The 13363-nt window shown below is 38.5% G+C and overlaps 1 protein-coding gene across 1 annotated transcript; it reads right to left on the bottom strand.

The window, feature by feature from the left end:
- Positions 1 to 54: 54 nt before the first annotated feature.
- LOC108993611 lies at positions 55 to 1522 on the bottom strand. Its single transcript, XM_018968594.1, has 4 exons — positions 1352 to 1522; positions 1111 to 1225; positions 646 to 956; positions 55 to 597 (listed from the first exon to the last, which is right to left on the bottom strand). The coding sequence occupies exons 1-4, from the start codon at positions 1520 to 1522 to the stop codon at positions 55 to 57; spliced, it is 1140 nt and encodes a 379-aa protein (XP_018824139.1).
- Between the last annotated feature and the right edge of the window lie 11841 nt (positions 1523 to 13363).

Here is a 13363-nt window from a genome sequence, read left to right as displayed (position 1 = left end):
ATAATAATATTAAAAAAAAATGCAAGTAAAGAAAACGGTAAAATAGGGAAAAGATCAAAACACTTCCCTGAAATCTTGCACAAGCAAGATCTCTTCGTGTGGATCAAAGACATTCAGAAACGACTTTAGACGTTGTCCAATGACAGTGAAGCTATTTCCATTCTTCAGATTGACAATGTCTACCGCCCCATGAGGATGAACCTTCTTTACAATGTACGGCCCCTTCCATCGAGATTTCGACTTCCTAGGAAAAAGATATAGTCTTGAATTGTAGAGGAGCACTTTCTGATCAGGGAAAAGATGTTTGTCATGGATCTTCTTGTCATGCAAGGCCTTCAATCGCTCATTCGCCAAGCGGGAATTATCGTAGGCCTCTCTCTTTATTTCTTCAAGCTCTGAAATCACTTCAACAACATGCACCTCTGACTCGTTGCAATCACCAGGCATCTTGCAAGTATTGAACACATTCATTTCCAATGTCATATTCCTGAATGTGAGTTTCAGCACTCTACTTTGACAATTTATTAGTGCATTGGAGGTAGCAATGAATGGGCGCCCAAGGATGACAGGAACCTGGTAAATAGTAGTGGTTGGCTGCTGCATATCAAGAACTACAAAATCCACTGGGTAGTAAAATTTGTCCACCTGGACCAGCACATTCTCAACAATACTCCCCGGCACCTTGACTGATCTGTCAGCTAACTGTAGCTTGATGGAGGTTTTTTTTAGCTCACCTAATCTCAACTGCTCATACACTGAGAACGGTAGCCAGTTCACACTACTCCCCAAATCAAGTAGAGCTCTCCCAATGCGTGACTCACCAATCATAATGGAAATGTGGGGAGAGCCGGGATCTCCAAACTCCTGAGGAGTCTCGCTCAATATCAATACGCTGACTTGCTCCTTAGGAAAGGTTTCTTTTTTACATTCAGCTTCCTTTTCACTGTGCACAAGTCCTTTAGAAATTTTGCATATGAAGGAACTTGTTGTATGGCATCCAAGAGTGGAATATTAATCTTTACTTGCTTGAAGATCTCCTGAATCTCAGTGTGGTATTTGTTCTTTTGGCCAGCTGCCAATCTTTGAGGATAGGGAACCACAGGTTGGTACCCCTACTAGTTTCAACATCTGCACTCACAGGCTTCTTCAGCTCTGGTCTCACTACCTCTGGTTCTTTTTCAGCTTCATCAGTCTCTGTTACATTTTCAGGTGTAGAAGCAACTACCTGTATGTCCATAGTCATATCTGGTTGGGGAACTTCCTTTACACTTCTCAAAGTAAGAACGACCTTCGCTGTCTCAAAAACCTCCCCTGAGACATTATGCACTTGCTATTGTTGTTGCCAGTATACTTGAGGATTAGGCTGAGGCTGTGCTGGAAATTTCCCTCTCTCTAGAGTGCTCAATGTCGTGCTCATCTTATTGATGGTGCCCTGCAAGTCATTTATGGCCTGAGTGTTCTGATTGTTTGTGGTGGTCTGAATCTGCATGAATTGCTGAAGTGTATTGGTCATCTGTGCCATACTGTCATCTAGAGACTTCTTTGCAGATGATTGAGGCTGAGAACTCTATGCAGCTACATGAGTTTGAAATCCTAGAGGTGCTACAAAAGGATAGTTCTGAGAACTCTGATATGACTGATACTAGTGCTGAGGAGCAGCCTGATGAAATGGCTGCTGAGAAGGTGGTGGAGACCAGCCAGGCTGATCATTCCTCCATGAGAAATTTGGGTGATTCCTCCACCCGAATTATATGTATTGGAAAAAGGCTAATTTTGTGCTCTATTTACCTAGTTCGCTGATTGCATCTGCTCAGAGCCACATTCTTGAAATACTGGCATAATCGGACAATCTTGGATCTTGTGGTTCGAATCAGTGCATATAGAGCATGCATCTACTGTTTTCACTGCTTTCATATTTTCCATCTCCATGACCTCTAATTTTCTAGTCAATGCAGCTATTCGGGTTTGAACGTCAGTGTCCTCCTTAAGCTCATATCTACCCCCACCAAATATAACCCTCAGTGGCTGTACTGTCAATGAAAATCGGTCAGTGCAAGTGTTCCATTGTTGTGCGCTCTCAGCAAGATAGTCAAAAAATGGCAATGCTTTATCAAATCCTTAAACCTTTCCCAACTGGCCTGGAAAGTCTCGTCAGATTTCTATTGAACTGACTGATCTATTCTTGTAAATACTGAGTTCTTTGAAAAGGAAATTTTTTTTGTAAGAACTCACGCTGCATATCAGACAAACTAGAGATAGAATTAGGCCTCAAAGAATTAAACCAAATATTCGCTTTATCCTTTAAAGAGAAAGGAAATAAATGAAGTCTAATAAATTCATCAGTAGTGGCTCTATTGATAATAGTGCAGGCCAACTCAAAATCTATCAAGTGTTGATAAGGACTCTCAGAATCCATCTTGTGGAACTGAGGTATCACTGACATCATGCCATGCTTAATAGAAAAATTAGGTTTATCGTCAGGTAAAATAATGCATGATGGTGTAGTGGTGCGAGTAGGCTGCAAATAATCCCTAAGAGTGCGTGGTGCAGGTGCAGCCATGGTTTGTTCAATCTCAATGTCCTTGTCTGTAGAAAAAACAGAAGACCTATCTATCTCTGGACTGTGTATACTACTCTCAGTGCTCGATGTAACTCTAACCAGCCTATTTGAATTGTCTCTCATTCATAACATGAAACATCAGTCCAAATAGTATAAGTAAGGTTCAAGTGACTGAGTAATAAGTGACAAGTGAAATGTGTAATCAGAGATAAGATAATGAAATAAATATTTGAGATAAAAAAGAAAAAAAATAACGAGTCTAAATTTACGTCAAACAACTATTTCTCGATAACGACGCCAAAAACTTGACTCACTCAAAAATGAGCAGTACAAAGGCTATCCCAAGTGCCGGAGGATGTCGCGTAATAATTAGGAATAAATTCCTAAATCGTCTCCTCAAGAAAAGTTACTTAAAATCAAACTCATTTAAAATGGTAAAAATATTTACAAAAAGAAAATAAACATGGTGGTACGTGTAATGAATGGAAGAGTGCAACAAGAATGAAAAAGGGCACTAGTCATGGACTAAATTCATATTTTTGGATTTTTTAGTGTCGAAATGAAATGTAAAAAAAAAAAACTAACAAATTGAAACTAACAATAAAAAAATCAACTAAACTAAATAGTCTTAATTAATCTGAAAATTAAACAATAAAACAGAAATTATTTAAGTCCTAATTAAGCTTTAATCAATCTAATATGCAATGGAATTGAGAGATTAATAAAACTAATCTAAGAATTAAACTAGAATAGAAAGTAATTGACAAAATACGAACTGAAAATTGAAAAGCCCCAAAATCAAGATTCTAGGGTTCATCCTTGTATTCAAATCACAAATTCTCGAAATTAATCCATAACAATTGTAATCAATGTTAAATGAAAGCTTAAAGAAACGAGAAAAATAAATAACACGAAATAAATAAACAGTAAATAAAATGTCCAAAAATCTAAGCCAAATATCTCAAAAATATTTCATAAACTTTAAACTGAAATTAAATAAAAAGTTGGGAATGAAAAGAGCAAGCCAAATGAATGGAGATGGAGGTGGTAGGTAATGGAGGAGGCGGCTGGAGCGGCAATTGGACCCTGGAAGAGTTCTTCAAATGCGCGGCCTTGCTCTGCAAAAGTCTCCAATTTCGTGCTAATGATATGCTTAAATAGAGTAGGAAAGAAACCCTAATGTCTTCATATTTCCGCACACAAAATCGCTTAAATTTTAGAACTCAACTTGATAGCCATGTGTGCGCTTCAGGAGTTCGAATTTGGAAATTCTTATTAGAGACAACTTTGCAGCCCTTTAAGATAACTTTCCAACGCATTAAGAATCGTATCAATCCGATATTTGAGCATAAAATTATGATTAAAATACTAAAGTATGTCCATCTTGTCTCCTAACGCATTTTGGAGTCTGATCTGAATTACTCTCAAACTCCATCATTATCCTTATTTGAAGAGTCCTACACTCGTTGAAAATTTTTAGGTTATTCCAACGTCTTGCCCACTTGAAAGTCTTTTGAATTTGAAATTAGAAATAAAATAAAATAAGAATAATAGAATATCAAAAATATGTTGTGCATGTGAATGAACATTGTCTAAGTAAATCACAAGTTATAAAATTAAACATAAATTATGCTATTAACCAATTTAAATCACAACTCGAATTTATTCATCTTAACCATTTTTTCATCTAAAATCAATAATAATGTAATGAAATAAATAAAATATATGGATTCTAAATATATAAAATATGCAATAATTCAACTCAATCAATATTCTATACTTAATGTGACACCAAAATAGATAGATTTTACAAGAAATTTGATAAACTAGCTAGCTTAGATATTAGAATGAAAGATGACATTCTACAAGGTCACTTGAAAGTTTATATGAAGAAAACAATTTTTAAATATTTCATATTTATAAAAATAATAATGGATGAATATTATTCTATGAAATATTGTAGTGAAAAATCTGAAACAGACATTAAGTTGTGTTTTAAAAATTTTATTTCAACATTATTTGGCAAATTATCAAGATTTAATTTTATATATGCTTTATGATTTTGTAATATTTTTTCATTTTACATAAACATCTCGTGCGATAGAAAAGTTGACCCCCCTAAAAAAAATTGTTGGTTCCGCCACTACACATCATCATTGGCGAAGGGAGTTCTTCCTTCCACGATGGTTCAAAAATCAAAGGAGAGGAGTGTAGCTTCTTTCATAAAGGTTGTACCGGTGAAGGGCTTTGGATGTCAGCTAATGTGATGCCCCCAACCTCAGTTTGGGATGTAACGGGGACTTTGAGCGTCGGGATATACAATACAAAATTACATACCCCTGTTCATGATAGTTAATATGCAATGCATCCTAGTATACACCTAATAGTATGCAATAATTGCAGCGGAATAAATGTGACTTAAAAATTTTATGCTAGAATGAGCTAAATATCCCAAATGATTAATTAGCCATAAATAAATACTGCCTCACATTAGAGGTTCACATAAGTTCAGACATAAAGTGTGAGATAGAATCTCCTTAATACAGATACTACATAGTCAGATCAAATTTCTCATCTGCTCTATAGTGTATAGAATCATCGCTATAAACAATAAGATCAAATCCAAGCTCTTCTCAAGATCGAGCTCATCCTCAACCATCTGAAGCCAACGGTTCATCCTACTCATTGTATCTCAGTCCTGACACAACTTCTACCATTCTGGGAGGAATGGTAGTGGGACTACCACAGCGAGATTCCTTAAAATCTCAGTAAGTTAAACAAATAACTTGCACAGAAATAAGATATGTACAATTAATGATAAACATGAGATGCATGCTAGATATGCAGAAAAACCCATATTTGTCTCCCATCAAGATTTCTCAATGTTTTCCAGAAAAAATTTGATGTACATTTTCTTGCAGAGAATATTTTTCTCTTCATCTTTTCAAAAATATAACATATCATCATTATTAAACTCATCATTAACATAATATAACGTATGGTATTGTCACAGCTTTCCTATAAGCACTGTGAGTACTATTGGTAACTATAGTACAACTCACGTTGAAATTACATTGTATGTAGACTTGTTATCCAATGCATTGGAACCATAACATTTCATTATAATATATCATCATAACATATACACCCATCAGTATTAGGTGTCATAAATGACTTCGCTCCAGCAATCTTTAAGAATCCATTCGAAACCCGTTGCCAGTTCTTTATCAATTCAGGGGTTAGCACTCCATTTTTACTCACACTAGAGTAGGCAGAGAAATTCCACTAGGATAATTTCACATCCTAGCCTTTGGGGTCGTGACCAAATTTATTTTCATACAATGCTTGAAAAATATGTATTTCATGATATGTGCATATATTGTAAGTTTCATGAAAAATAACATTTATAAATATAATATACTAAAATGGTGAGAATTTCACATGTCGTGTAAGAAAGTAATAAAATGTTCAATGACGTATCATATGATGTTCATGCTTAAAATGACATTTATAATGTGAATGTGACGCTTATACAAGAATCATAAATAAGTTAGAAGCTAACTTATAAACTTTACGAGTACTTCAGAATTTGGTGCAGCTGTAATGAAAGTTATTCTAAGTTAGGAATTGTAAGACTTAGAAAAACTTTCATAATTAAAAAGGGTTTAAACAATGATATATAACAAATTGCCCCTATATTTCTCGAAATTCTCACTTAGGCCCTAACTTTCACTATTTGTATTTTGGTTCCAAACTTCACCAAAACTCAAAAACCTTATATTTTCCAAGTTCTAAATCTATATATGACCTTAGAATTGTAAGAATCAATCAACTACTATGCAAAACGCTATCCAACCCATGACTTGCATTTTGTGGGCCTTTTTGTGATTTCAAGCCTATAGCCTCTTTGAATGCATGTGTGATCAAGTTTCATCAAGTAGCAAACCTTAAATCTGATATTGGAACCATGTTCATAACTTAGATACAGGTCACACCGAATCATCATAAAGGTTTGTTTCTAGCTTCTCCTTGTTAATGTAGATTTTAAAGCCTAAATGAATCATGCATTCTAAATCTCGTCTTGATAACAAAGCATTTCTAGATGCTGAACACTCATGCTTTGGAAACTTAGCTAAGATTTCACAAGATAAACTTCAACCAAGTGGAAACCGAAACATGTTTGATGATCAACACAAGATATTAATTTATAATTTTCCTCAAATTTAAACCTTCAATAACTTTTCGAAGACATTAGAAAAACATATAAGATCACATCAAGACATGTCATGGTTATAATTTCACCCCAAAACAATTTATTCAAGCAAGATTCCACATCTTAACTGAAATGCATGTGCTCAAGTTAAACCTCATATAACTCAAACAAATCTTCTTTCTCATACCATAATTCAAAACCTAACATGTCAATCTAACACCTGATAGAGTAAGATTACTTACCCAAACCGTGGCTTTGAAGCCTCTCAAGAACAACACACTTGAAGAATCTCACACGCAACCACTCAGTTTCACCTTTCTCTCACATTAGGAGAAATTTGCTTCAAGAACAATAAAAGAATGATTGAGAAAGTTGTGTGAGGTAGTGGTGTGAGGAAGTGAGGGGTGAAGAGGGTACTTATAGAACTCAATGGAGGGGTGAGAGGCAAGGAGGGGCATATTTTACTAAAATGAAGTGAGTGTGATTGGTGTGTGTGGGTGGTTGAGTGCTTGATTGCATTTTCAGTTTTTTCATGGATTGGTTAGCTGAATAGTGGCCTAAACCACTTGATTATCTCATGGAAAAGAACTAAGTAAAGGCTATAGGTGCAGGTTTTGAAAGTTTTCAGAAGTTAGAAGAGAAATCACATGAGAAATCCAAGTTGAAAGGCAATGATTTTGGCTTTACCAAACTGTCTGGATTTTGATTCCTTTCTTGTCCCTCTTTCTTGGTCTGATTTGAGGGTATGATTACCTCTATTTGATGGATTTTATAGGGTGAGGTAAAGAGGCATGAGTGGCTCCAAGTGATCATGTTTGAGCAGGAAATGAAATGGATGAAGTGGGTGGTGGTTTAGCTAAGTGGTTCAAGTGTGCCACTTTATTTGCAAATCGGTTTGGCTACCCTAGGGAAATAATTGGACAAGCTTGCACTTGTGTGTTTTAAAGCATTTCCCAGAGAATAAATGAAAAAGTTGGTGGTGCAATTGGTTTAGTCAAGACCTTAAGTACTAGGTGAATAGTTGGTGTTTTGGTTTTGTTTTTTGGAACTGTTTTGCACACTTACTAGGTATGATTCTTAGGTGACATCATGAGTATTAAATAGGTAGAAATCCTCTTGAAAACTAGTTGAGGAGGCGTTGGTTTTGGGTCGTTTAATGAAGGGTCACTCGATTTGCTTCAAGTGTGCCAACTGGTGGGTTTAGTTGGCATTGACATGTCTTTCCTTCAAGTGACATGGATTGTTTAATTCTAACATTCAAGGGTTGTCTAAGAGACAAATATTTCAGATATTAAATCATGAAGAAGGGTTTCGAGAAAACTATACAAATCATGATGCTTGAGTTACTATTCAAGGGTGAGATGAATAGTGATCTTAACTCAAGTTTAAGACTTTACCAAGGTTGAAGGGGAATCCTAGGGGCATGTGGTTAGGGCTTGGGTAAGATGGAAACCAATGGTATGATGTATGTGGGTCCCATTTGGAAGAGTGAAATAAAATACAAGGCTTGGGCTTCAAGTGTTGAGCTTTTATTGGGCCATATGAACAGGCCTTTGCTATAGGCCTAGATGTGGACTTATCCATAGGCTTTATGTCCAGATTTATTGGGTCTATCCTTGGCCTCAATAGCCCACTAGGTTAGGTCCTAACTTTGGGTCCTTCTTCAATTGGACCAACAACCTTGAATCTTACTAAGTTGGGCCCAATAGCCTTATACTTACTAGGTTGGGCCTAATATCTTATGTCTAATAAGTTAGGCACAAGTCTTGTGTCCAACAAGTTGGACTTAAGTCAAGGTATCTCTCCTTAGCCCTCATACCCAAAAAGCTTGGGTCCTTATTAAACTAATCTCTTGAGTCTTCCCCAAATCCAACTAGTATTTAACCCAGATTACTTAGTCCATTTATGTGGCAAATCTCAAATATGCTGTAACACTCGGGTCCAACACCAAGCCCGCATTCTATAAAATCTTGGGTTTATACAAATGAAAAACCCATAAAAACCTAAATATTAAATTTTAAAATTGAAGAAACATAAAGAAAACCAAAATTTAAAATTAAATAAACTAAAGTGAGGAAACAAGCCAAAAAATAAATAAAAAATCTAAAATTAAACTAAAACTAAAATTAGAAAATAAAAATGAATTTCTAGTGTAAATTAAAAAGATAAAAATTATTTTTCACATGATTTTAAGTTCTTCATTCGATTGTCCACGACATTTTGTATTGTGTATTTTAAAACTGATTTCTTGCCCTTTTAATTTTTTATTTTAAAAATGTTTTTATTTTATTTTATTTTAAATACTTTATTTTTTACATGTAGCATATTGAAGGTCATGTGGCACCGGTCATTGGCACTGATATTATATTTTTAACAGATTACTAGTTATTTGTACTAGATATATATTTTAATCACAAAGTAATTTTATAAAAATAAATTCACAAATTGACGTATATGATATATTATATATTATGTGTAAGGGATAAAATATCCAGACCCAGCCCATCAGGCCACCACTAGCAGACAAGAGAAAGAGTAGGAAAGCAGATATCCCTACCACTACCGAGGCGCACCCGAAAAGATGATCAGATAAAAAAAGCAAGCAGCCAAATGGCTTGGGGACTTCTACTTCTTCTTCAACCTTTCGAATGGGAGCTACAATGAGAGGGTCTTCTCTAACAAATATATTCAAGATTTTCATTGTATAGTGAGAAATGAGAGGCTATGAGAGACTATAAACAAGCATATTATAATGGATTTCTCCTCCCCAAAAGCCTGTGCACGTGGGCATTATGTTGAACCACGTAAATCCCTCTGTCTCGATCTTTTACTTTTCCTACATTTGTTTTCTATACACCGCCATGGATGTACAAATCAACAACGTACAGTTGCACCAGACCACTGCCAGGGGCACCAAACCACACCAATCGAGGCTCGAATCGTCATAGCGGTTTGGAAATGACTCTTTTCCCATTTATGCATGTTGTGCAATTTTTCTAGTATCAACAGTTGACACCGTCTGTTAGATCTGATTCACTTTACACACCGGACGATTTCCAGTGTGCTGAATAATCTTTGAATGAAAAAAATGAAGCTTCCTCCAAATAAGTACTCCCCAACTTTCCTACTCTTATTTTTATTAATGATGTCATCGCAAAAATCAGGCAAGTAAACTCTTCCTCGCCCATTTAGTTGATAATACTATAGACTTAAGTGCCTGCACATGGCACTTGCAACTCAAGTGATCAGGCCATTCATCTTCCCGACTCATGGGGTGTAGTTTATGCACGACACACATGCACTAGCGGGCAAATACTGTGCACTTAAATGCATAGTGCCTAAATCCTTGACATTGTGCTCTATGCACAGTACCTAGGCACATGCATAAGAAGGAAGTGCATAGTGCCCGCTAGCCACGCACGTCCTGACTATGCATGGCACAGTGCCATACATAGTGCTAGTGCATCTAATGGATGCACAACTGAGAGGCTCATGACAGCCAGTCGTGAACCCGACGGACCTGCCAGCAAGAACCATGTGACCAGCCGACAGTTTTTGATGGCGACCGCACCCCCAGTGAAGGTAGCTTAGTCAGGAGAACCATATACACAGCCTCGCATGTGGTGAAAAGCACAAAGCCAAGCCCCGTAGTCGCACGATTGGGAGGCCTGGGACCCCCCAGTGGCTCACCGACGCTGTTTGCCCTCCCTAGGGTGGTTCCTTACCTCCCCAACCAGCTGGCGGCGGCTGTTGGCCACACACATCGTGCACGACTAGCTCATGGCACTGTTGTGAGCTCCATGTCTGTAGTGATCGCCGACAACTTCTGCCCCGATGCTAGGGTGGTCACCAACTACCCTGGCAAACTGACGGCGACCGTTGGCCACACACGCAATGTACAAAACGTGCACCAACGTGCATGACAAGCTCACGGCACTACTGTGAGCACCGTGTCCCCATCGGTGATCACCACTTGGACCACCAGTGCCTTCCACTGCCCCTGAGTTGGTCCTCAACCACATGGCAGGCATGAGGTGGCCCCTAGCCAGTACTCAACCATCCAACAATGGCCACTCCGTGGGTTGGCCACTTGACTACCCGCGCCCTGTTGGCCAGCATCTTATGTCATTGGCGAGGTGCTTCACCCCCGGTTACCTCTCGGTCATGTCCTCCTCAGCTACATGCAAAGGCACGTGGGCGACCGCCCACCAAGCTGCAAGCAAACCCGAGCACTTGCTAGGCCTAAGTGCTCGGCCTGGGCAATTGTTGGCCCACACGCATAGCTGAAGTCGCTAGGAAGCGCCTTAACCACAAGTCTCACGGACGGACAGGAACATCACGACCACCCACTTGGCGCAGCATGTTGCATGGCCCATGCAATGTGCTTCACCAGCCCCTCATTGGTGAGTAAGTTCCCAACCAACCCCTCGGACAGAAGTTGCTTGCCCAAAGCTACTCCCTTAGCTACTTGTCCAAAGTCTGATCGCCCAACATACTTGCCCAACAAGCTCGCCAACTCTGCTCGGGCATGAAGCCCCTAGCCTCAACTGCCCAAGCAACAGACCATTGGTGACAAAGCCCCTGCCCGAAAAATGAAGCTAGTTGTTTAGCACATCGAAATTCACTCAATGGTAATAAAAAAAGAAATAGTAAGAAAAGCTAGAAGAGAAGAAATGGTGACCAGTAGCGGGTGAATTCAGTCAAACAAAAATCGACTACAACGATTAAAACTTCTCAATTTTTCTCTCTTGAAATTTGTGTGAATTTTATTCATGCTAACAAAACTGCTTCATGTGGTGCAGAACATCGGCTACGTAGCCCAGCTTGAGCACTGCCTAGATGTCCCAATGTAACTCCGTCGGGACAAATTGTTTGGCACTAACGTGCATGCGGGCACATTGAACCTCCGTTATCACCGAAACATGACAACCCACATGCCTCACCGGCACACCTCTAACCTTTGCTGCACTCTGGCAGGGCAAGCCAAGTTTGCCACCCCACTTTGTGGTTTGGGTTATTTACGCTAACCGAGTTGACCTTTTTTGGCATGGACAAACGTCTCCTTCAACAAAGCCGAGTCCCTTGACTTTTCGTGACACAAAGGTCGAACACAAGTCCATTGACTTGCCGACCCTCAAGCCAACCAAGCCGGGTCCCTTGGCTTACCATAATGCATTGATCGGGCAAGAGCCCTAGGGCTTGCCCACACGACTAGTTGGACACAAGTCCCTTGACTTGCCGACTTTCGTACACCAAGTCGAGTCTCTTGACTTGATGACCTTCGTGCTCCAAGCCGGATCCTTTAACTTGCCACGATTTAGAGCCCTAGGGCTAGCCCACACAACTAGTCGGACACAAGTCTCTTGACTTGCTGACCTTCGTGCTACAAGTCGAGTCCCTCGATTTGCCATGAAGTCAAGACGGGCACCAGTCCCAATACTTGCCAGATGACCCGTTGGACATAAGTCCCTTAATGTGCCGACCTTCGTGCAACCAAGTTGAGTCCCTTGACTCGCCTCTGGACAGCAACACCAACACAATCTCTTCCCAGCAAAGGTTGAGTGTTACACTTATACCTTCACCACATGCCAGCAAGACAATTCAGATTTACAAATTTCGCACTTGTGATTGGAGATTATTTACACTAACCAGTTTGACTTTTGCAGCACTGTCAAACATCTCCTACTTACCTTCCTGTCGAGGGTCAACAAGTGGGTCTAGCCTCATGGCGGCTCAGTATGCCTCACAGTGAAGTATGGATTCAGTCTTTCGGCTGCCCAACATTACTCCTAAGACGGCATCTCCCCCAGCAAATGTTGTGTGTTTACACTTATGCCATAACAGCCTCTCCCGACTTTGGCAACGCGTCAACAAATGGGAAAGGTTAGGGACCGCCCGGTCGCCCAAACGAGCTCTGCGCTTGCATCTTATGTCGTCGAGTACACCTCTCGCCATATATTATAACAATATTTTATTTAATCTTAAACTTTTATTTTATCTCATCTTATTTTATCTATATATCCAACAATACCTAAGTTTTGGATCTAGCTTGCTTTCTGTTGCAAAAATGACAGAACATCCCCTGTATAAATCCAATGCCTACTATTGCAAGCCAAGTCTCTATTTTTTATTTTTATTTTCTTTTCCTCCACCGCGGTACTCATTTTGGTCAAACCAAAACTAAACTATAATTCTTTATCTCAAAGTCCAGCCATTTTGACAATAACCGGAGAGTCGGCTATCAATATTCTTTTGTTAAATTTTTTCAAAAGTTTCCTTAAAATAAACTTAACTAGACCAACGAGAATGTCCTTACAATTGTTGTTGTGTTATTTACCTGTTTGTATATATATATATATATATATATATATTAAAGAATATAAAATATAAATATTTTTTTATACTAGTTACTATGGTTAATGGATAAATCGATGGTTTTTTTTTTAATTATTAGCGTGTTTAATGTGTAAATAAATGGTCTTTCCAACAGAAGGCAAGACGGATCCCTAAGTTTTATAATTAACGAAACGTCAGCATAGAATCATTGTTTTTAACGATGCTGATGGGGGCGCTTTTAACCTGATTAATAT

Source organism: Juglans regia, chromosome 11, assembly GCF_001411555.2.
Source record: "Juglans regia cultivar Chandler chromosome 11, Walnut 2.0, whole genome shotgun sequence".
In the NCBI taxonomy this organism is placed as follows: Eukaryota; Viridiplantae; Streptophyta; class Magnoliopsida; order Fagales; family Juglandaceae; genus Juglans; species Juglans regia.
Note: the sequence above shows the minus strand (reverse complement) of the source record. Positions and strands in the feature narration are given on the sequence as shown.